The sequence below is a fragment of the Etheostoma spectabile genome, chromosome 5 (assembly GCF_008692095.1).
Source record: "Etheostoma spectabile isolate EspeVRDwgs_2016 chromosome 5, UIUC_Espe_1.0, whole genome shotgun sequence".
NCBI lineage: Eukaryota > Metazoa > Chordata > Actinopteri > Perciformes > Percidae > Etheostoma > Etheostoma spectabile.
The window spans coordinates 5,251,158-5,272,823 of NC_045737.1; the positions used below are offsets into that span (position 1 = coordinate 5,251,158).

A 21,666-nucleotide genomic window follows, 5' to 3' on the forward strand; every position below is an offset into this window, starting at 1 on the left:
ACGGGGGACTGCAGCCACCCAGACGAGGAGTTCAACGCGAGAATACAGATAAGTGAAGGAAAGTGTTCCAGCTGTCCTCGGAGAGTGTGGGCAAAGAACTGCTTTGTGACTTGTTTGACTGAGAGCTCTTTGTTCTCCCCCAGTGTCAGCCAGGTGGAAACGCAACACGCAACGCGGACAAGTGAAAGGAAGAGCCTAGGCTTCCCGGGGCGGGATTGGCTGCTCTTAGGATAACCAGAACTACGGACTGTAAAGAAACTGGGGACTAGTGACAAGGACATTACTCTTAAATATTTAGCTTTTATTACTTGAGTCTTAACTTTTATATTTGTCTTTTGCTTAGCGGTTTTGCTAATTTTAACTTGTGTTTTAGAATAAAGTCGCATTTTTGTAAGTTGCTTGGGCTGGTTTTATTCCATATTTTGTCAGTGGAAAGAATTAATGCTGGTATAGTAGTTTTGGGTTTTTAAATACTCCCCCGCTTCCTCAGTGGGGGTGTGACATATATCTTGCAGTAATGTCCTTCTGCAAAATAAGTCTTTACTGCAGCAAATCTGTCTTTTTTTTTTTTTTTTTTTTTTTTTTTTTCATAAACTGTACTCTATAAAGCTACTCTGAGATGGTCATTCATTTTTTTGTATTTTTTCAACAAATGCATGTGCAAAACACAATCTCTGATCAATGCAATATACTGTATAAAGGCATACTTGACATTTCTAAAATAATGACGTTTTTGTAATGTCAGCTAAGATTTTTGATTTATTTTTATTTTTTTGTGGTGTTATGATTGACTAAATGTTCCTGTTGGAGAACATGTGTTTGGAATAATTGATTTTGAAACATGTGTGCAGTGTTTTGTTAGACAGGGTATGTGTGTTTTTTTTTTTGTTTTTTTTTTTGAAAACTAGTTTTGGAGTTTAGTTTACAAGGTGTTATTTTGAGCATGAAATTAACTGTTTTGCCAATTGTGTTAAGAGTTTAGGAAACTTGTTAAATGTATTGAAAAATCTGTCATAGCAATTGTAAAACAATTACAAAGTCAGCCTATTATCACCTTAATATTTCAAGGGTTAAAGGACTCATGTCAACATGATTTGGAAAAACTTGTCTACTGCTACTGTTCTTTAAATCAAGGCTGAAGACCTTTCTTTCTGATGTTGCCTTTCTTTAAATTACCATTTCTTAAATGTTTAATTTCATATGCTGCACTGTAACTTTTGTGTTTTATGTGTCTTGTTTTTATTTTTAACTATTCATGTGTTTTTTTAAACTGATTTTGTGTAAAGCACTTTGAATTGCCCTGTTGCTGAAATGTGCTGTACAAATAAAGCTGACTTTATTTGTACAGCAAAATAAAATGGGGGGGGGGGGGTTTACAAGGTAATAACTCTATAATGTGCCCAAACTTTTGCAATCACCCTTTTTTTTTTTTTTCGTTTTTAAAGTGTAAATGATGGAAATAAAATCTAGCTTTTTATGACATACAATACAAATGTCTAATCTGTCGTTTGATGCCTTTTGGAGATTTTTTTTCCATCTTTTCTTGGCTTCTTTATGCAGATTTATATAAATTTTTAACTGAGGTGCCCTAACTTTTGAACCTCACTGTATGTGTCTATGTTTGCAGATAAAGATGCGGAGAAATGACAAAGAGCTACATTTAGGGACGAGAGATGAATAATGGACACCAACAATTTGAAGCATCTGGTTTAACCTCTGGACACTGGATCTGTCCCTCTCTGTTCCTGGCAGCTCAGGACCAGAGCTAACACTGTTGCCGCTTTTTGTGTAAATTACCAACTGCTTATGGTGGCAGGGCAGAAAAAGAGTGAAGGAGAGTGTGTGTGTGTGTATATTTTTACACATGCAAGTCATTATGTGTGTGGGCACTGGAGCTATGACATACTTTTCAAACAGGCAAACTCCACAATATGGATGAAGATTAGATTAGAAAACCTAACCTTGTTCTATAAATAAAGACACCTGCACTATGTATCCACACATTTGCAGTTTTGACCATGGCTGCCCTCTTAGCAACATTTTATACCTACATACTCAAATCTGTTTGACTGGGGAAGGTACAGTACATGGTGATTAGACAAAAAAGGAGGTAGCCTACCTTGTGGACTCTCAAAAGAGTGTGGGTGGGCTTGATGAGTCAGTGTGGCAGATAGTTTGCCATTGGCAACAAATGTGGGCACAGCCAAACATTTAGACTTATCTTGTCTAGGTCTTGTTGTTGTGTAGGCTGAATGCTAAATGAGGGAAATTACAACAATTTTATCTTGGATATATACACACAACAAAGGAAATAAAGACAGACAGACAGACGGACATTCACAACATGATGAAAAAAAACAACTCAACATGCTTTCTGTTAGATAAATGTCTAAACGGAGCTTGAGTTTGGCAGAAGGTAAGCGGTCTTTAATAAGTGGTGGTGATGAGACACTAGCCCAGATTTACATTTATTTTTTTCCTATTTGCCGAGTTGTAGTACCTGCCTCGTACCTTGCCAGTTATGTACAGAAAATGGTAAGAAAACATGCTTTTTGTATGTGAAGTACAATTGAAACTTCACACTAAATGCTTTATAACTGTATATCTGACACCCTAACCTGTCAGGTACTAAGCTGGAGTTGATTCACAAAAGAAGCTACATCTCATTACTATGATAAACTGTGAAAATGACATGCATTAGTGATGGAAAACCGCACAATACTTTTGTTGTGATAAAACAAGAATACAACAAAAGTGAAGCTGCGAGTGGAGCAAAATATTTGTTAAAAAGGTTTTGCTTTGTTGGTATAACCATCATTTCCAAGAGCCCATGATTTACAGTATGTACAAAGATATAGGATTAGGACAGGTTTGATAAAGGCAAATTACCCAAAAAAAAAAAAAATGTGCATGTGAATACTTCCTTCAGATTATTTCTCAGCTCTCTTTTAAACACTGCACATTAGTTACCTAACCACTACCTAACCCAGAGTAAAAGGAGGAACATGTGGGTTTTTACCAGCAACAAGAGTGATAGTGTTGTTCCTTGTAAGTCTGTGTGTCATTGACACACCTACTGTAATGAAAACCACCACAGAGACGGTTTTGAGGACTTTGCTAGATGTTTATATGTCTTTAAGAAAACTTATTACGTGTAGTTGAGATAGAAATGAAGGTAGAGTTTGAAAATGTGTGTGGTCCGAATAGGAGCGCTAGAGGTAGGGAGATAGAGAGTAGGGAAGGGCACTCACACCTCCACACACACACACACACCTCCACACACACACACCTCCACACACACACACACACTTTACGTCCCTGGCCAAAATTGGTATTGCAACTGGTGTGATCCTATTGCCATTGTCTTTAGTTTGCTTTTGTGTGTGTTAAATTTGTGTATTTGTTGTTATAATCATTGCTATGCCAGCTAAATTCTCCCTCTATGAGAGCGTTGTTTTTACAGCTGACTCTCTCTTTCTCTCTCACTCTCTCACTCTCTCACACACACACACACACACACACACACACACACACACACACACACACACACACACACACACACACACACACACACACACACACACACACACACACACACACACACACACACACACACACACACGTCCGAGAGCGAGACAGAGACTGCGGTGCCCAGGTCAGTATCAGATTCAGATCACAGTGATCCCCATGTTAATACCCTACCCATCTATTTTAGCTGCTGGGACTCTTATGCAATCGGTCACGTTTTGCCAACGGCACTTTCTCAGTCACCACCTTCTTATGTTACATTCAGCAGGTGCACGTCCCATCCATAGCGATGTACTCTGAGAGCATCAAAGTAAATCAAGTGAAACAAAGTGCTCAAAGGTACTCTGGTGAATCAGTGCTTCTCCATTTCAAAAGGACAGTGTTGATAGATTGACTGTCCCAGGGCCGGACGGCTCAAAGGAATCAAAGATGCAGTGGGCTATGGCATCAGCATGTATTCACACCAGGAAACTAGTGGAAATGTATTTGAACTCCAGAGTCTTTAGCTTATGTGGGCGGGTGGACCCACTTCAATTGGTTCATCCTGAAAAGCTGCACTGAGAAGCATATGGGTCCGAGACCTCTCTCAAGTCAAGACAAAGTGGGAATATGGTTTGTCAGGAATAGGAATGTAAACAGAACAGTAAACAGTACAGAATAATCTGGTTTAACGATGGAAGATGGTTAAATAGCTGAGATGATAAAAGCATGATCAAATACTTTCTGCATATCTACAGACTAAATTATCAATTACTCCACTAACTATTCTAAATCTAAAAGCTGAAGTAAGATAAAGTGAGCAGTGAAGACCATGATACTTCCTGAAGTTTTAGCAACTTGTTTTCTATTTTGTGTTTATATCCACCTGACTGGCAACATATTAATACCATGCAATCATGGTAAAACAGGTTACCAAACCCCTGTCAGGCAATTAATTAACTGGAAATCCATGTAGGGGCATACAATTCAATTCAATTTTATTTATAGTATCAATTCATAACAAGAGTTATCTCAAGACACTTTACAGATAGAGTAGGTCTAGACCACACTCCAGAATTTACAAGGACCCAACAGTTCTAGTAGTTTCCTCCAGAGCAAGCAACAGTGCGACAGTGGCGAGGAAAAACTTCCTTTTAGGCAGAAACCTCGGACAGACCCAGGCTTTTGGTAGGCGGCGTCTGACGGGCCGGTTGGGGTCAGAATGAATCCAAAATAGTTTAGTCATCTTATAAACCAGATTTGTACTGTGATGAACTTCATCTAAGCATGTTTCTCCAACCAAGGATTTAACATCTAAAGGGAATTACTGACAAACGTTGGGATAAACACAAATCAAAATTGCTGTACTTTAGCTCTATATGTCAATGCACTTGATGCTTTTACCCATTTCAGTGAAGACATTCTCCGACTGGAAAATTCACGATGAAATTTTGTTAATGTACCTTGTTCAGTTAAGTATTTGGTATATGTACTGTTTATAAGCTAAAATATGTCTACAATAGATTACTGTAGCTCTCTTCTATATATATCATGTCCTTGTTCAAATAAATTAATGTGTGGTTAACAATTAGTTTGTCCATTGTATAAAAAAAAAAGAAAAAAAAAAAGGGGGAAGGGGGAATTAACTTTTATGATCCAATAATTTATTTATTTATAATAGCCTCTCCCGTGAATGTGCTCTAACTTTGTCTGTCATGTCAGTGAAACCTAATTAAACTGAAATGGATGGAGTGGCACGTGGAGACAAATGGATGCACGGGGACAGGAAATGAGTCTGTGACTGAGGATAGTTCACCTGCAGATAGTCAAAGATGGAGGAGCACATGTAATGTAGGACAGCTTTCCAACAGGGCATTCTTCAGCCCTAAATATAGACCGCACAGAAATAGGCTGAGTGGAGAGCACTGCCAAAGGGCCACAAAAAATAAGTCATGATGTGAAGCCTTATGTACACTGATTGAGGACTGGGTATTCATACACATTAAACCCAGAAGTGTTGTCTTCCCCTGGCCACAGACATGACTATTAAGGTGACAAAACCCACAAAATTACCATAAAGCATTGTTATTACACAAAACAAAGGAATATTTAATATTTGATGTTTTATGGTTTTGGCACAAATACATATTAGTTTTGTTTGCCAAAACATTCACATATAAAAAAAATGTACTGTATGTTATCCTACAGTCATTTTTCTTCTACAGAAACATCTTATGAATACTATAAACTGTTGTAATGCGCTAACATTAAACCAAACACTTATTTGGGGATTTGTGAGGTGAAGTGCTGCATTGAAAGTACTCTTAACACCGATCCTGACTCTGTATATTACCCACTGTATCCTGTCCAGCCTACCACACAACAAGTAATTACTCTTAGGAGTCTGTATCTTGCATAGGACAGTGCAGCAGGGTAGATTCTTACCAACTTCGTGACTAGGACTTCACGTGCAACCCTCTGACTCACTTAACCCCTTCCCTGCAGAGCTGAGTCACTTTTCAAGAAAATCTGGCTTTTTACACTCGCACCTTCTTAATTTCAGTTCTACTTATTTCTCTTTCATTATGTCAACATCTAGCTCGACACAGAGCTGACTACACGGCTAACCTCCAGTGTCAGTATAAGATGGGCTGTACCACATGAACACTTGCTGAGACAAGCCTCGACTTATTCCAGTTACCAAGAACCAGAAGCACACGCACCATATACTTCACAATTGCCAACAATAAGAAGTTAACATTCCTGCTGGAGGAAATGTGTTAACTGAAATGACGTTGGAAGGGAAGAAGAGTTATAGAGATGTGGGTGAAGTCTGATTCATTTTCCAACTGATATAGTTCACAGTGATAGGTTACTCCTCACACTACGTCAAATCAAATAACTACGTGTCCACTTTCACTTCATAGTATCTGTGCTATATTTAGCAGGCAATCCTGGGTGTGGTCAAAACAGCACAGTTCAATGACACTCCTCAGAGTGGCGCTGCCACTAAACCACATGAAATCAGAAACATATCAAAAAGTATCCTATTATCGTTTGTCTTTTTTTCCAGGTTTGCTAAGCTCTCTGTAGTTATAGTCCAGTTTCTGTTATGTGAGAGTTATGTCATGTTATGTTGTAAATATTTGTTAGAGTGCTGGTTTGAGTCAAAAGTCACTAGAGTTTGCAAAATCCTGGTTTAAAGATGACAAAATGGACTCTTACACAGATGGTAAAAAAGATCTACCGAAACCTGCTGTTCTACCTCAACTGCCTAGTACACACACACACACACACACACACACACACACACACACACACACACACACACACACACACACACACACACACAGTACCTACGGTGATCGTGACTCATTAAGAAATTATCACAGCACTTTGCCAGAGATCCTGGCAGTGACTCATCAGAGAACACATGATAGGTGCGATAGCTGCTTTACAAGTGCAGGAAACAGGTGGCAAGAGCCTCACTGTGAGGAAAGAAAAACAAAAAACTTAATTCATCTTTGCATTTGAAGATCAAGACATATATTTCCATTGTGAATTTTATATAAAGTATGATCTCTAGTTTTTAAAACATTTCTAATGGACCTTCCACAATTTTAAACTGAAATACAACTTATCACCGTAAAAAAACTGGAGAATAAACTATGACAAGCGTTTCTAACAGAAAACAGCCTAAAGCAGTGGCTCCCACAGAGGAGTCTGAGGACCCAGCTTTTAGGATAATCTATTTTCTTTAACAAATAGAATGAAAAAAAAACAAGACCAAAAAGGCGTACAGCCACGCTCATGGCTGTGTAAGATGTTTGGTCATAAACCATTCAACAATCCTAAAAGTATTGGACACATCACATTTTTGAAAACAGTTATTGTGATGTCTGTGCTCAACAACAAAGGAACCATTTTTCAGTTTCTGTAATATGGCCAGAAGCATACATACAACATATTTGCTTTGGTCCTATGACTGGGTAAATTATGTCAGTCAATCTCTCAACAATGAATACACAGTTCAAGTTCTTTGCAGACCACCCAGCCAGCCACAGTTGCTTTTTTTTTTTTGCTTTAAAGCAACAAGTACTGAACCAACAAGCTATAATCAGCATGTTTTTATTGGAGATGGTTCTTGGAAGCCACTTAACGTGAGCAACAAACACATTTCAAGTCCAGAGGGGTCCTCTGCATACCCACTCCCAGCTCAAGTATCTGGAATGGATCTACCGCTCAGTGACTCTGCAGTAAAAGTCACAGGAGGCCAGCCCTCAATCAGGAAATCCATCAGAGAATTAAATAGTTAAACCGATACAGAAGCAGCAAAACCAACTTGTGGTAATAATTGCCTTTTTTTGCCAATAGTTGCCACATCTCTTGGGGACATTTCTCAGTACATTTATTGCAGTCAGGATGGAAAGCAGCAGTTTTCTTTATGAAATGTTATTTTCCTGAGGGGCGGGATACAGTAGTAGGCCATGGAGAATTGGCAAATAAAAGAGCTAAAAGACACCATCCCATCATCACTAGACACCTTATCATTTGCATAGAAATACACAGAAAATTAAGGAAAAAGACATTTGGACAAGGAGACAAGTGCAACATGGGTTTATTGTCAAAAGGGTTATTAAGACATGAACTTGATTGATGCCATATCAAATCTTTAACTCCGCTATAGTAAAGTGCAGATTCAAAACAAGTTGCCCTGGGAGTCGTCACACATTTTCTGTCTGGTTTTGAACCGTCAGGTGGAATAGACTGCAATATGAAAACCTATGAATTATGAAAAGCCCTTTTTTCAACCCACACATCTAAAGCTAATGTGCAAATAAGATCATTCACAAAGCTTGGTACGTTGAGGCGTTGCATCTTTAGTTCTCGTACAGCTGGACGATAATTGTACAAAATAAGCAGAACTGTCCTAGCTGTTGTCTAGTTTGAAGTCTCAGGCGTTCTAATGAAAGATTCTGCAGTGATTGGTTGGCTGATATGCTGCTGCACATGCACAGTGGGCCAATGCTGGTAACCTACCTAGATGTTTTCTTTTTGCTCATGATTATTAAAAGAATAATAGCATTTCAAAATGTCGGCCATGTATGAACGTTAAGAGGTCACTTCTGTGTACAAGCCTGCACACTGCAGCGGTTGTAGACACCTAGTTTGGCCGCTGTGGTTTCTAGTGGCAGTCATGTGCATTATGGAATCTCCACGAGGGCCACTACACCAAACATTTGTGTAAGCTCAAAAACACACTGCTTACAAGAAACACACTGGGTGGCACTCACACACGTACATACACAATCACTCAAATTCATTCACTCTTTTAACAATAATCAGTACAATGGTTTGCCCCCATCCCCCCCCCCCCCCCCCCCCCTTTCTATGCATGAAGTAAGGGGATACTGAAGGAAAGGGCAGCAATGAGGTAAACACAAAAACTCATGAGATATTGCACAGACAAGTGCCGGCACAGAATACAACAGTCTCTTTCCAACAGCCTAGCCTGTGCATAGGAAGAATAAAGCACTTATGGTGTTTGCAGACATTAAACCCTTCTTGTAAAGCTTTGTAATACACTAAAGTGGGAACAACAAATGAGTCTAGAATCCACACCACTTGGCAGATATCCAGAGTTGCATGACAATAACTACATGTTTTGCAGAAGTACAAAACAAGAGTAACCTCCTAATGATGACTGAGGAAGGGTCCATGACTGTTGGCAACAGTGATGGGACAAACTAAATATAACATTAAGTCCCAGCACAAAGAGAAATGCCTCAATCCTTGCTTTGAGAAAAGAGAAGTAGGCAAAGTTGAGGCTAGGTTGGAGCAAACATGGAGAAGAATCTCTCAAGTGTCATTCAATAAATAGCATAGTGAAATATGCAACAAAAAAACAAAAACAAAAAGAAGAAAAAAGAAATCGCAAAAATACATAAACCTCTTGTTCAGTTCGTCCAGAAATGGTTTGTCCATGTTGCAATCCACTTGTAATACATCCCCACAGAGCAAGCTGTGACCAGTCAGCGCTGTGGCTTCATGAAACAGCAGACATTAGAATAAAATGGACATTTTTGTTCACACAAATCTTCAAGTTTATTCGCTCCAAAAATAGTTTGAATTTGCACACCCAACCCACAAAATTGTGTCTTTAAGCTCCTCAAACAACTTGTGGGTCAGGCCCCGAACTATCACGGTCCTCAGTCTGTCCATTCCACTTGGTGAGATCAAACCCCCCCCCCTCCTGTTTTAATCAATCCATTCCCTTCTACTCACAGTCATTATCTGTGGAGCAAGACAAAGGCCTCTAGTTTCTCAGGGATGTTTCCCCGGTAAACGAGGCTGTGCTTGACAATGGCCCTGGCGGCCAGGCACTGCAGCGTGGTGTGATTTATGGGCTGGATTATATTCCTGGGCAGCTCCTTCTCGTCCAGGAGGTCACAGGCCGTTTGTTGGAAGGCATTGGTGCTGTCAAAGTGAGTCCCGCATGATATCAGGAGGTTCATGATGTCAGGGTGACCATTAGATGCAGCTATGTGAAGGGGGCTGGTGGGTTGGAAAAGATAATAGATTTGCTTTATGATTCTACAACAAGACAGGTTCATCATTGGTTGGGTCTTTTTGTCATTTGTTTAACTGGTGGTTGTCATAATGGCACAATTGAGGAGCTTTTTAAGTATTTTCATTAACCTTACCAGTTTACAGAAAAACAAAGACATGATTGTTCTTACCCCTTTAACTATAGTGTTTCTTATTACTAGAAATATTAGTAAAAAATAAAACCAGGATAGGTAAAAAACAGTTGAGTGATGTTTGAAACTAGAAGAGAAGAAAAAAACAAACCTGTTGTCATCTTCATCACGGCTGTTCACATCTGCCCCACACTCAAGAAGGATGGAGGCGACTGTGAGGGAGGGGAACTTGCACACGGGATAGCGGCCCACACAGGTGGTGTTGCGGTCGACTGCCAGGTGTAGTGGACTGTAGCCGTTCTTACCACACGGCTGGAGCTTCAGGAATCTGTGAAGATGTGGAAACCTTTCGGTCAAAGAAAGGCTGAACTACACCTGTCATGGTAACAGCACTGAAGCAAGTTAATGACAATGTCCCAACTGACAATGAGGACTTACAGGTTGGCTTGAACTATTGGCAGGATTATGAGAGGATCATATTTAAAAAAAAAAATAAATAAATAGGTACATGAAAAGGATCACAAATTTACCAAAAGCCTAGTTTTACTTACACTCTTTATTTGCTGAAAAAGAGGGGATATGAAAGTGCAAACTTAGACTGTCAAAGCAAATACAGGGCAGGGCATGACAAAGACATTTTTTTACAAACCAGGGCAAAGAAAATCACTGCCACACAAAAAAAAAAAAAAAAAAAAAAAGGATTTCCCTCAAAACTATGGACACACTACATCATCATGGAGGCTATTTTCCTCACTGAAAACAAATTGTTGCAAATACAAGTCATTTAGAGAGAAACTCACTTATAGATGGTTTCCTTCTTGAAGTGGTCCTGCTCTGCAGTACAGGGCACCTTCTCTAAAAGACAAATGAGGTGCAGGATGATTGACAGGGCTTTGCTGAGCTGGGCAGGGTCAGGAGGCATTGGCCCATTTTGTTTAACTGCCCGCTCTATCTCCAACACACTCTTGGAAAGAATCCCCATCAAGTCCTCAAATGACACCGATGTTCCCAGGAGCCCTTTGGCTCTGTCCTGCAGCATGAAAGAGAAGAGCTCAGCGAACGACAGCAGGCTGGAGGCCGTCATGGGGCTGAGGGGGTCCAGGTTGCTCTGCTGCATGTCCAGTGCATACTTCCACAGATTGATACAGCGCTCAAAGTTCCCAGAGTCAGCGTAGACAGCACCTCTGTAACGGATGTAATAAGACGTATCTGGATGTTGTGGGCCGAGGATTCTTTCACGGATGAGCAGTGCTTGCATGCGCATTTCATCCGGGTCAGATATCAGCCCATCCAGCTCTTCTCCATTTGTTACCTAGAAAGAGGAGTATAAAGGTCAAGAAGACAATGGCAGGGTGCAGCAATTTAGGGTTTCCATGTAGATGTATTAAGCATTTTTTTGTTTCCTTTGTGCCTGAAACCCTTTTGTGTTGAAAACAAGCATGGTCCCAAATAGCTGGTTTTCTTTGTCCCATTTCTTCACACCAAAAGCAAAAATGTGCAGCCAGTGTCTTTGATACAAAAGAGTGCGACTTTAAGGGATTACCGTGCACAGTGAATCTAAAAAGGGTTGAGGTTGTAGGGTTGGATATCTTTTGGAGATTTTACCTAAACCGGTGCCTGAACTGATAAGGCTTGGTTATTGCTAAGGCCATATGGTCAAATTTAAAACATTTATTTAAAATGTAACAATTACTTATTTCACCAGTCAATTGCCGTTAACGACAAAAAGAACAACCACTAGATGGCAGAAGGATATTTAACAAGTAATGCACCATAAGTTTACGAATTGTTAGTGAATGCAACATTAAGACCCAGTTATGATCTTTGACTCTTTTTAAAAACCTTCTAAACTCTGTGCTACCTTTAACAAATTACATCCATGTCATACAACCTATTTTAGGAGTATTAAATGCAATGCACATTTATTTTGGGTTGGAGCTTGGTGGAAAGACAGACTCAAACTACTACTCACCTCCCTGGCGTAGTCGTATGCCATAATCAGCTGCTTGGATTCCGGTTTGTGGATGATGTTGTTACCATCCATGTACCTGAGGTCCATGGCTCTCTTCCAGTATTTTAAAGCTCCGAGCAGATCTCTCTTCTTGTCAACAAATGTGGCTCCCAAAAGCTCCAGGGCATCAATGCGCTCTGTGTGGCTTGTCTGCAGGAGAAAGAAAATCATTTCTTCATAAATTTCTCAGAATGTTCAGTAGGTTGAAAACACTATAGCAACACACACATTCGCAGACTCCCCAGAAACTGACCTGCTGGTGCATCGTCAGGTCGTCTACGATGTTAGTGTGGCCTGTGACGCTGGCAGAGAGCAGGGGGGTCATGCCATAGCCGTCTTGCTCCATGGATGCTCCAAACTGCAGTAACATTCGCATGATCTCCAGACTACCAGACTCCGCACAGTCATGAAGTGCTGTGTTGCCTGTGAACAATTGACAAGTTATGGTCTTCTTTCTGCTACAGAAGTAGTTTCCATAAACAAGTAATGCTAGATGATGTGCAGTAGAGGGTGACAATTTTTCGGGTCAATCTTACTGCTGGTAATGTGATAGGGACGAATAGAGTTTTGAAAATCAACGGGAGCGGACAGGAGTTGCAAGATTTGTGAAGCATATCGTTTCAGAAAGAAAAATAAATACATTTGAAACTACACTGTCATTATTGAATATTAGAGACAAGGGGAAGTTAAAGGAGTATTTTCATGGGTTCGGGATGGGATCAATAATTGATTCCTGTCACCCTCTAACGTGCAGATACATTTATTGGAGATCGTATATCCATTCTGCCAGATGAGGGGTGGTAACTGTGGCCTGCACTGATTCTGTACGACCATTGATAAACACCTGTCACCTGAGTCACAGAATGTTTAGTAAAAACAAAAATGTTTTTTGCGCTACTGGTCTTACCAGCCTATCCTGCTTGGCTTTCACTCGTGTCTAGCCTGGCTGCTTTCAGTACACTTAGGCTAATCCATATTCAAGCATACCTTGGCAAACAGGGTTATTCAGGGATTAATCATTATTTATATTCTCTGCAGTGCCTGCCAAAACTGCACTGATCAGATTGTTTTTTTACTCTTAATTTTGACAAAAACTTGGGAGCAACAGCACAGCAGCTTTACCTCGTTTTTATTAACATAGCATACTACTTGTTTAATAGTGTTGTTATGGCATTGGATGGGCAAAAAGCTATCAAATGGACAAGTCATTATACAGTCAATGGTTTAATATTAAAAAAAAAAAAAAAAAACTACTACAAAGGAATATTATACTATTATACCATTGCCTCTTTTGGACCTCCCACAAAACCAGCTGCAACAACTATAGTATAGTTTTACATAGTAATAGATTTATATAGTGATGGAAATATGTTGAGCTTTGCTTGTCTGGATGGTGCATTCACTTCCACTAACAAAGCAAGTTCCATCCAGAAATTTAGGAAATCCTTTCCAAAGCCAGGGATTAGTCCGAATAGTCCTTACGCACATCCAAACAGAATTGAGACTACCTTAAGCCGAAGTGAGGAGGGCACCTCAGGTGATGTACTGAAGGAATTTAATAAACTAAGTGTTGGTTTGTCTGGGGGGAGCAAGAGAGCCAGCCACCGTATTTTAAGCAGGTCAAACCAGCTGTGTCTTTGGAACATTTTCTTCCCAACTTGCTTGCCTTCCTCAATCAACACATGATCCATTTTTTTTGGAAATTTGCAACTTCACATCTAATATTATCACACATCTACCTCTTCCTGTTGGCCCAGCTGTTATGGGAAAGGGTCTGGGCTAGCAAAAGTGCTTTCAACTACAATCACCACACATTAACCTCACTTATTAAGCACATACTATGGTTTGTGCAGAATAGAGCACCTGCCTACTGCTCTTCTACTGGTCAAGAACTAAGTGTCTCGACTTCTTCGAGGTGTTCTGGCGATACTGAATGAACAGTGTTAACCAAGAATACGTTGAATGTGGGTTCATCAGCAAGGCAAGGGTAAACTATTCTGACTAGGGCTGGGCAATATATCAACATTGTGACGCAAGACTAGATATCGTCTAAAATTCTGGACAATGTAATATGGCTAAGTTTAGTCTGTTCCTGGTTTTAAAGGCTGCATCACAATAAAGTGATGTAGTCTTCTGAACTCAGACTGTTTGAGTTGTTCTATTATTTGCCTTTAACCACCTAAAGCAGTATTGATGATTTAATCTTGTACCCAATTTGTTGTTAGCCATTTTGTGAAGGCACCAATTGTCAAACCTAAAATATTGACATTGAGGTATTTGGTCAAGAATATCGTGATATCTAATTTTCTCCATATGGCTCAGTCCTAGTTCTGACCAATGGAAGTGTAGGAGTTGAAGAGTCAAATGTGCACAAACCAATACTGTTTGCAAGTTTGACAGTCCTGCATGACGATTAACACAAACACCACATATGTAGTATATACATATTTTGAGAGTATTATAATTTGGAACACACTAATCATACAGATGGTTAAAGGAACACACTGACTTATTGGGACTTTAGAGTTAGAGATGAGAAGGGTATTTATGGACTTGTCTGTGTGTTGTAACTGTCTGACAGCCCCACCGGTAGCTTAGCCTAGCAGAGATCCTAGACGTAACCGGTTCCAACTAGCCTCCTGCTCCCAATAACTGACAAAATAATGCAAACATGTTCCCATTTGCATGTTGTGATTTGTATAGTCACAGGGTGTACAAATAACAAGGTCAGAAGAGACACCATCTCCTAACCGGATATAAACTGGTAACTATTTTCTCAGAAAGGCAAAGCAGTGCTACTTCTGCTACTTGGCCGGAGTGACATGCTTGCAGCACCTGAGAAGTCCCGAGCAGAGAGTAACGCACAGAGATGAGAAGGGTATGTATGGACTTGTCTATCTCTGGGGGATACAGTGAATAAGCTAAAGTCCCAATAAGTCGGTGTGTCCCTTTAAAAGAAAAGTGGACTATAATGCTTCTAAGGACAAACTGATAATTTTTCATAACCATGAAAACTGTAACAAACATTAATTCAAACCAACCCCAACAGCTGTGCTGTGGTCAATCATCTCATAAAATGTCCTAGAAAAAAAAAAACAGATGTACACTGGTTTTCAGGTGAAAATCCAAGGAGAGCTTATGACACACCCACAGAATTGGTCCAAGATGACACATCACTTCAGCATTCCATTGTGAAACCAGAAGTTCGTTATTGTGTTTAGTCTTTTCACATGAGAATATTGAAATGCTTGAACTATCATCTCATGTTGTTGACTTTTACTGCTTATTGCAAAATGCCTATTTAGATATCTGGGTGTAATAACCTGTGAGGGTATTTTACCTGTTTATTGTCTAGATCCTTCACATTCAACTTCTGGGATTGCGCCGATGGTGCAGAAAATTTTGCTGGATGCATGCATTTTCCCGTTAAATTCTGTGTATTATGGGACTATTGCTGACTGCTCCTCAGATCTTTGCATGGTTAATTGAGTCCGCTAGCTAGACCATCTGTCAAATTAGAGTTCTCTCTCTCCCCCCCCCTACTATTTTGCAGCCCATGATGATTTGATTGGTTTAAAGAAATGCCATTAAAGTTTTCCTCCCATCCCTGAATGCTATGTGGAGCAGCCAGACCCTACTTCAGGACGCTTTGGAGGAAGTTGTTCACAATATAAATCAGCATTTTTTTTCTTGGATTTTCTCAAATTGTTGCTATGAGATCATTAAATACCTTGATGTGTTGTTTGTCTGTCAACACTAGTTTGTATAGGGAATTCAAACCATGTTAAGACATCTGCAGAGGTAATCAGTTTCCTTTCTCAGGGTCAGAGATTGAAATGTCAATAAAAGAAGGCCACTAGTATTATCCGTTGCTTATAGCTGTGAGTGTGCCATCCACTCACCTTTTACACTTTTCCTGTTTACATCTGCACCTCTCTCCAACAGGTACTGTGCAATCTCCTTATGTCCTTTGTAGCAGGAAATCATGAGACATGTGTGGCCGTGTCTGTTGGCCACCTCCAGGTCAGCTTTGTGCTCCACCAGGTATTTTACAATGTCCAGGTGGCCGTCAAAGCAGGCTGCCCTTAGGGGTGTCGAGTTGGTCAGGGTCGTGCTATTGACAGAAGCTCCGTGGCCCAGCAGGGACTGCACCACCTTCAGGTGACCCGCCGCCGAGGCTGCCCAGAGAGGGGGCGCTCCCTCGATGGTCTCCCCGTCAAAGTTCACCGAGCCCCCGGCCTCAACAGGCGCGCTGCAGCACTCCAGCAGATACTCCACCAGGTCCAGGTGGCCGTACCGGGAGGCCATCAGGAGCGGGGTGGCCCCGTTGGTTTTCTCGCCCATCAACTTGGTCACCTCGTGTCCATCTTTGTTCTCCAACAGTTTCTGTAGCAGCCGCAGCTTGCCGTCCCTTGCTGCGTTAAATACGGCTGTCTTTAAATCCATCTCTGGGCGTTAGTTTCACTGTTAAATATAAGGCAACGATGTCCGTGGAAAAAAATCGGTCAACGATTACTCGAGGTGTAGCAAGCTAACGTTGCTGTGGCCAGGTGGGGCTTGGGACCCTTTGTTTACAAGCTCCGACTCACTATCGTTAGCTAGCGTTTTGGTTAAAAGCACACGGTTAAATTGTCTTTCTAAACTTCAGCTTTAAAAAAAAATGGCATTACCAGCCAGTTGTGTGAATCTCTAAATATATTAACTCAGACGTTTGAGACGACCCTTGGTCCAGTAACGCATTTGTCGCCAAGATAGCAAGGCTAGTCAACTTCCTTGATTAATTCAGCTAACCGACTAGCTAGCTTAACTGACGTTACTTTTCACCTCTTTATTGATCGTTCAGTCGATACCCATCTACTGACATGTCTTGCCTTCCGAGAAGCTCGCCTCCATTATATCTGCTTCTTGTGCCGGTCATTGTTCCACAACACACTGCTGAGACGTTATTTATATTCGCTTCCTAAGGGCCGACCTATAGACATCCACCCCCACCCGTTACGCCGTGCTGCTGTTAGCTTATTCGCTTGTTAGCCATGGAAAACGACGTTCGGTCTGATGTTTGGCCAAACAATCTGGGGATACCCCCACTTTCCGGGCCGCTTTTCTTTAATACACACACGTCGAAAAACAAGCGAGACACGTTACCCCTAATGCGGTGAACAACACTCGTCCATGTAGCCCCGCAGCAAACTGGCACGACAATAATCTCAGCGAAGGTAAATATGGACGGCTATCCTCCCACGGCTAGACCGGATGATCACGACTCAGTTTCTGTCAAATCGCAAACCCAACGCAGTCTTTTTTCTCGACTAGCACAAGTGATTGACGTGTGAAGGACCAATCACAGAGCTGGTACACTGTGTCGTAGTCAATAAAAAAAAAAGACAAAGCTGCTCTACAGGAATCCGAGAAACAATTACCCTGTGACGAGCAAACAACTTCAAACGAACATTTTAATTGCCTCCTTTGTATCTACCAGATTAATAAATATTTTAAAATATAGTATGGGTGCAAATCTGAGTGTGATGGCCTTGATTATATCTCTCCCTACAGGATAACATAAGCATGACCTGAGAATGTATCCAAAAACTTCACCCCTCACTGAACACTGTTTTGTTAATAATGAATAAAAACATACCCTGACATTTTAACAGAAAGTTTATTCAGTCATCCCAATAACTTAAAAAGTTTACAGAAAGCATCAGAGATAAATTTGTGTCTAAAAAAATGACCTGGCAGCACATAAACCTTTGTGGCAACTTTGCACCACCTACCAAAACTGACAATGAACATATGGTGAGAGGGGAAAAGCATAGCAATAGAAGCAAAGCCAAACCACAACTAATAAATGAATCAAATAAATTAGTTGTTTTACAAGTCTCTAGAATCCGTTCTGACAGTTAAACAAGACCAAACTAGAAATAGTTTTTGGTTTCTTTCAGTAGGTTAGGTGTAAAAGTCTGTCTTATGAATATAAAAGTTATATTTATCTCACATCACAACAGTGATGTCTTCTAGCGTCAGCAGAAGTGTTCTGTTCAGAGTCACGTTCAATTCTACATGTGAACTTCGATATGACCCCAGTATACTCAGGTATTTCAGCATTCATTCCTGTGTCTTACAGCTGAATTTGCAAATCAGTGAATAGTGAGAGAAAGAATGACCCAATGACTGATTCCTGGCTGAACTAAGCACGCTCATATGTTCCGAACCAGTCATATTATATATAAACACATTACATTTAAGCTGTCTAAATCTTCCTCCCTGTTCCTTTAGAACATTAATTGAGTAGGCAGTCAGGGAGTACAGTCTCAACTTACAACTAAAACTCAAAGTTACTGGAATTACCTTATATTCAAGCAATATTTTGCAAAACGTTAATTTTTACAACAGTGCTGTATAAAACCGAGAGCAATATCAGCTTACAAGATAAAGAAGTTGTTGTTACACTTTACACAGCAAGAACTAGATGTAACATTGCAAGGTAAAAAGTGAAAGATTTTTTTGAAGTTGGTGCACTAAAAACTGCTGCCATTGCAACTTAACACTCAAATGTGTAATTTTCAAAAGAATATATATATATTTTTTGCCTTCAACATTGAGACACATAGATAATTATTACATTTTTAGGGAATAATTCATCTAGGTGTGGTCAAACTGAAACACTATTTCACCCCGATGTGCAAATGGAATACAAATAACAAAACTAACTTTTTTAAGAAATTGGGTCTGCAGTCACTTAAGGGAGACCATCTGTATCTTTAAACTCAATCCCTCAATCAAAACACAAACTAAAGCTAATATTAAATTAAAGGATGGCTAATATTAAATTAAAGGATGGCTTACTCAGACAGCATACTCTTATAACTCTTCTAAAATGCCAAAACTGATAAAAGCACAACACAAAATCTACTCTCACCTAATACAGTGAGATTTAATAAAGAAAAAAAAAGCAATGTATTTTTCATAATCAAATGCAACCTTTGTGGGGGAAACACTTTGCCTTGCCAGTGTGGTTTTGGAGAGCCGATGCTTTGCATGCAAACAAACAAAACCATGAACCTCACATTATGAGTACATTTAGTCATAACTTTCACTTTCTCTGTTATTTCAGTGCACAATTTGGGCTGAAAAATGAAAAAGACCAGGAGAAGAGGATTTGAGATGACGGGGGGAAAAAAAAGAACACAAATAAAATCAGAACCCATTTAGAAATGATTCAAATATTTAAAGTAGGACTGGGCAATTTATCAACATTGTGATAAACATGAGATGTCTTCTTAAATTTTGGATATTGTAATATGGTAAGTGTTGTCTTTTCCTGGTTCTACAGGCTACATTACAATAAGGCAGTATCGTTTTCTGAACTTCCCTTACTTCTAGCTGTTCTATTATTTGCCTTTAACCACTTGGTCATATCTATGGTATGTCTGATTTTTTGTCAAAAAAATCTCACTGTGTGAATAGTTTGTGAAAGCACCAACAGTCAACCCTACATTATTGTTGTTATATTGAAATCAAGGGATTTGGTCCAAAATATTGGGATTTTTGATGTTCTCCACATTGCCCAGCTCTATTTCAAAGTATTTAGGGTTTTCTTCAACTATATGACCTTGAACTGCCTCCAATACAGATGATTACAAGCAACACAAACAAGAAAACAATTGTTCAGGTTTTCTATTTTACCCCTCAAACCATTTTAAAACATATTTAACCTTTCAGACTTCAAGACTCATTTGCATAATGTTAGTAAGAATACCAGTGCTGAATGAAGTTGACATGTCAGATTGTTCAACCTGGCAGTTTGATATGATCCAATTTGAGATGAGCACTGATATTCCAACCCACTCTATGCACACCAGTCCAGGTACGGATAAAGAAAGTGATGAATTAGATTCCGGGGCTCAGAGACTGTTACGATCCAACGCGTGTTGTAGTGGTCTTTCTGTCAGAAAAGAAGCTTCTCAGCAGGACCACCTGGCTGATGCTGACCACCAGAAGAATAATGGCCTCTCCAATGGACCAGAATGCAACACGGGTGTTGAGGTCCTCCGCCCGACTGCGTCCCTGGGCCTCACGGAGGCGGAAGTGAGTCTGGTAGTCGATGACCGACTTCAGGGCCTCGTGGATGGACACGCAAGCTGATTCCATCTAGAATGGTATTAAAAAATAAAACTATGGAAGCCAAGAACAAAGTAATATATTTAGACTGTTACTTGTAAAATGAAGAGGTACACTTTTTGAGCGTGCAATAATATTGTCTGTCTTATTCTTTATTTTGGTTCGATCTCTTGCAGCACACACTGTGCTTTTCTGTTATTCTGTCACGAGAAAACAAACATCAGGAAAACATAATAGGCGTATTACAACATTACTCACTATGGGTGTTGAATAAAAACTTATTCATCCTGGTTAAAACTAACTAGTGAAGAGCACAGCCAGACAGGGGTTTCCGTCATTACAGCAGGTTAAACCTCTTTTCAGCTTAGAAATTAGGCGACGCATGGCTGGGAATTTACGGAAGACACCATGTACTAATAAGAACCTTGTTGTACCCCTCTAAACCCTAACAGGAGCTATGAAACTAACAGCAGAGTAAGAGAGATGTGGAAAAGTGTATAACCTCATGTTGTACAACATGATGTCTGGAAAACGAGTAGTTTTTAAGCCGGATAAAAACAAATCGGGTTTATGTCAGTTACAAAAAGCATGCATACACTTGCATGCTATATACTTTATAATGATTAAGCTTGTTCATCCTCATACACACAGTTTACCTGAGTGAGGGCAGTGACTCTGTTCTCATTGGGGAAGAGCGGAGGGTCATCGCCAACCTGGAAGTCAAAGTAAACCGTCTTGTGTGTGAAGGTGGAGAACTCGTTACTGAAGCAGAACTTGTAGGTGCCATTCTTGGCCGCTGTGAAGGTAAAGCTGTCATATTGCTTCTTCATCTCCTTGTAAAGTGTAGTGCCTTCTGGGTCCTCCAAACGACAGTCCACATCATAATGGCCACCGGTCACCACCTATCAAGCCACCACGTATTGTGTCAAGTAGTAAAGAGACAAAGAACAGGGTTGGACTACATGGAATAAACTCATGTCATGATTGTCACATCAAAGTCAAATGCAGTATTTTACTACAACACAATCTTATAACTCTCTAAAAATACATGTTCTCAATTATTATTATTACACACACACACACACACACACACACACTTCTTTCTGGTCCATATGGGGTAACGGGGAACCCCCAAAGTATTATCACCTCAAATTGTGACAGATTTGAGTCATACTTAGGCATAACAGACTGGGATGAAGATATCATTTTTGAGGAGACTTTAAAACAATATAATTAATAATGAATTATCGCTTATCAAATAACAGAAAAACGGGCACTCTCAGATTTATATGGAAATACGTGATGTAAATCATATGGTTTATGTTG

At 40.0% G+C, this 21,666-nt stretch overlaps 2 protein-coding genes across 4 annotated transcripts in view; both read right to left on the minus strand.

The window, feature by feature from the left end:
• The window catches only part of fem1c (fem-1 homolog c), a 19,585-nt gene extending 2,027 nt beyond the window's left edge, over positions 1 to 17,558 (minus strand). The window contains exons 1-7 of one of the 3 annotated variants that reach the window (XR_004332009.1): positions 16,122 to 17,558; positions 12,473 to 12,642; positions 12,181 to 12,369; positions 11,009 to 11,520; positions 10,360 to 10,536; positions 9,570 to 10,062; positions 7,429 to 7,441 (exon numbers count right to left, since the gene is read on the minus strand). Coding sequence is in view for 1 of the 3 variants with exons in the window: in XM_032516069.1 (XP_032371960.1) it covers positions 9,798 to 10,062; positions 10,360 to 10,536; positions 11,009 to 11,520; positions 12,181 to 12,369; positions 12,473 to 12,642; positions 16,122 to 16,665 (1,857 nt within the window). In the remaining 2 variants the exon portion in view is untranslated. Of the gene's footprint in view, positions 1 to 7,428; positions 7,442 to 8,108; positions 10,063 to 10,359; positions 10,537 to 11,008; positions 11,521 to 12,180; positions 12,370 to 12,472; positions 12,643 to 16,121 lie in introns of those variants that run through there. The other 2 variants (XR_004332010.1, XM_032516069.1) reach the window with 2 other exon arrangements.
• Positions 17,559 to 17,859: 301 nt separating this feature from the next.
• The window catches only part of tmed7 (transmembrane p24 trafficking protein 7), a 4,800-nt gene continuing 993 nt past the window's right edge, over positions 17,860 to 21,666 (minus strand). The window contains exons 3-4 of the mRNA XM_032515063.1: positions 20,997 to 21,242; positions 17,860 to 20,370 (exon numbers count right to left, since the gene is read on the minus strand). Of these exons, the coding sequence (XP_032370954.1) occupies positions 20,134 to 20,370; positions 20,997 to 21,242 (483 nt within the window). The 3' untranslated portion in view covers positions 17,860 to 20,133. The remainder of the gene's footprint in view (positions 20,371 to 20,996; positions 21,243 to 21,666) is intronic.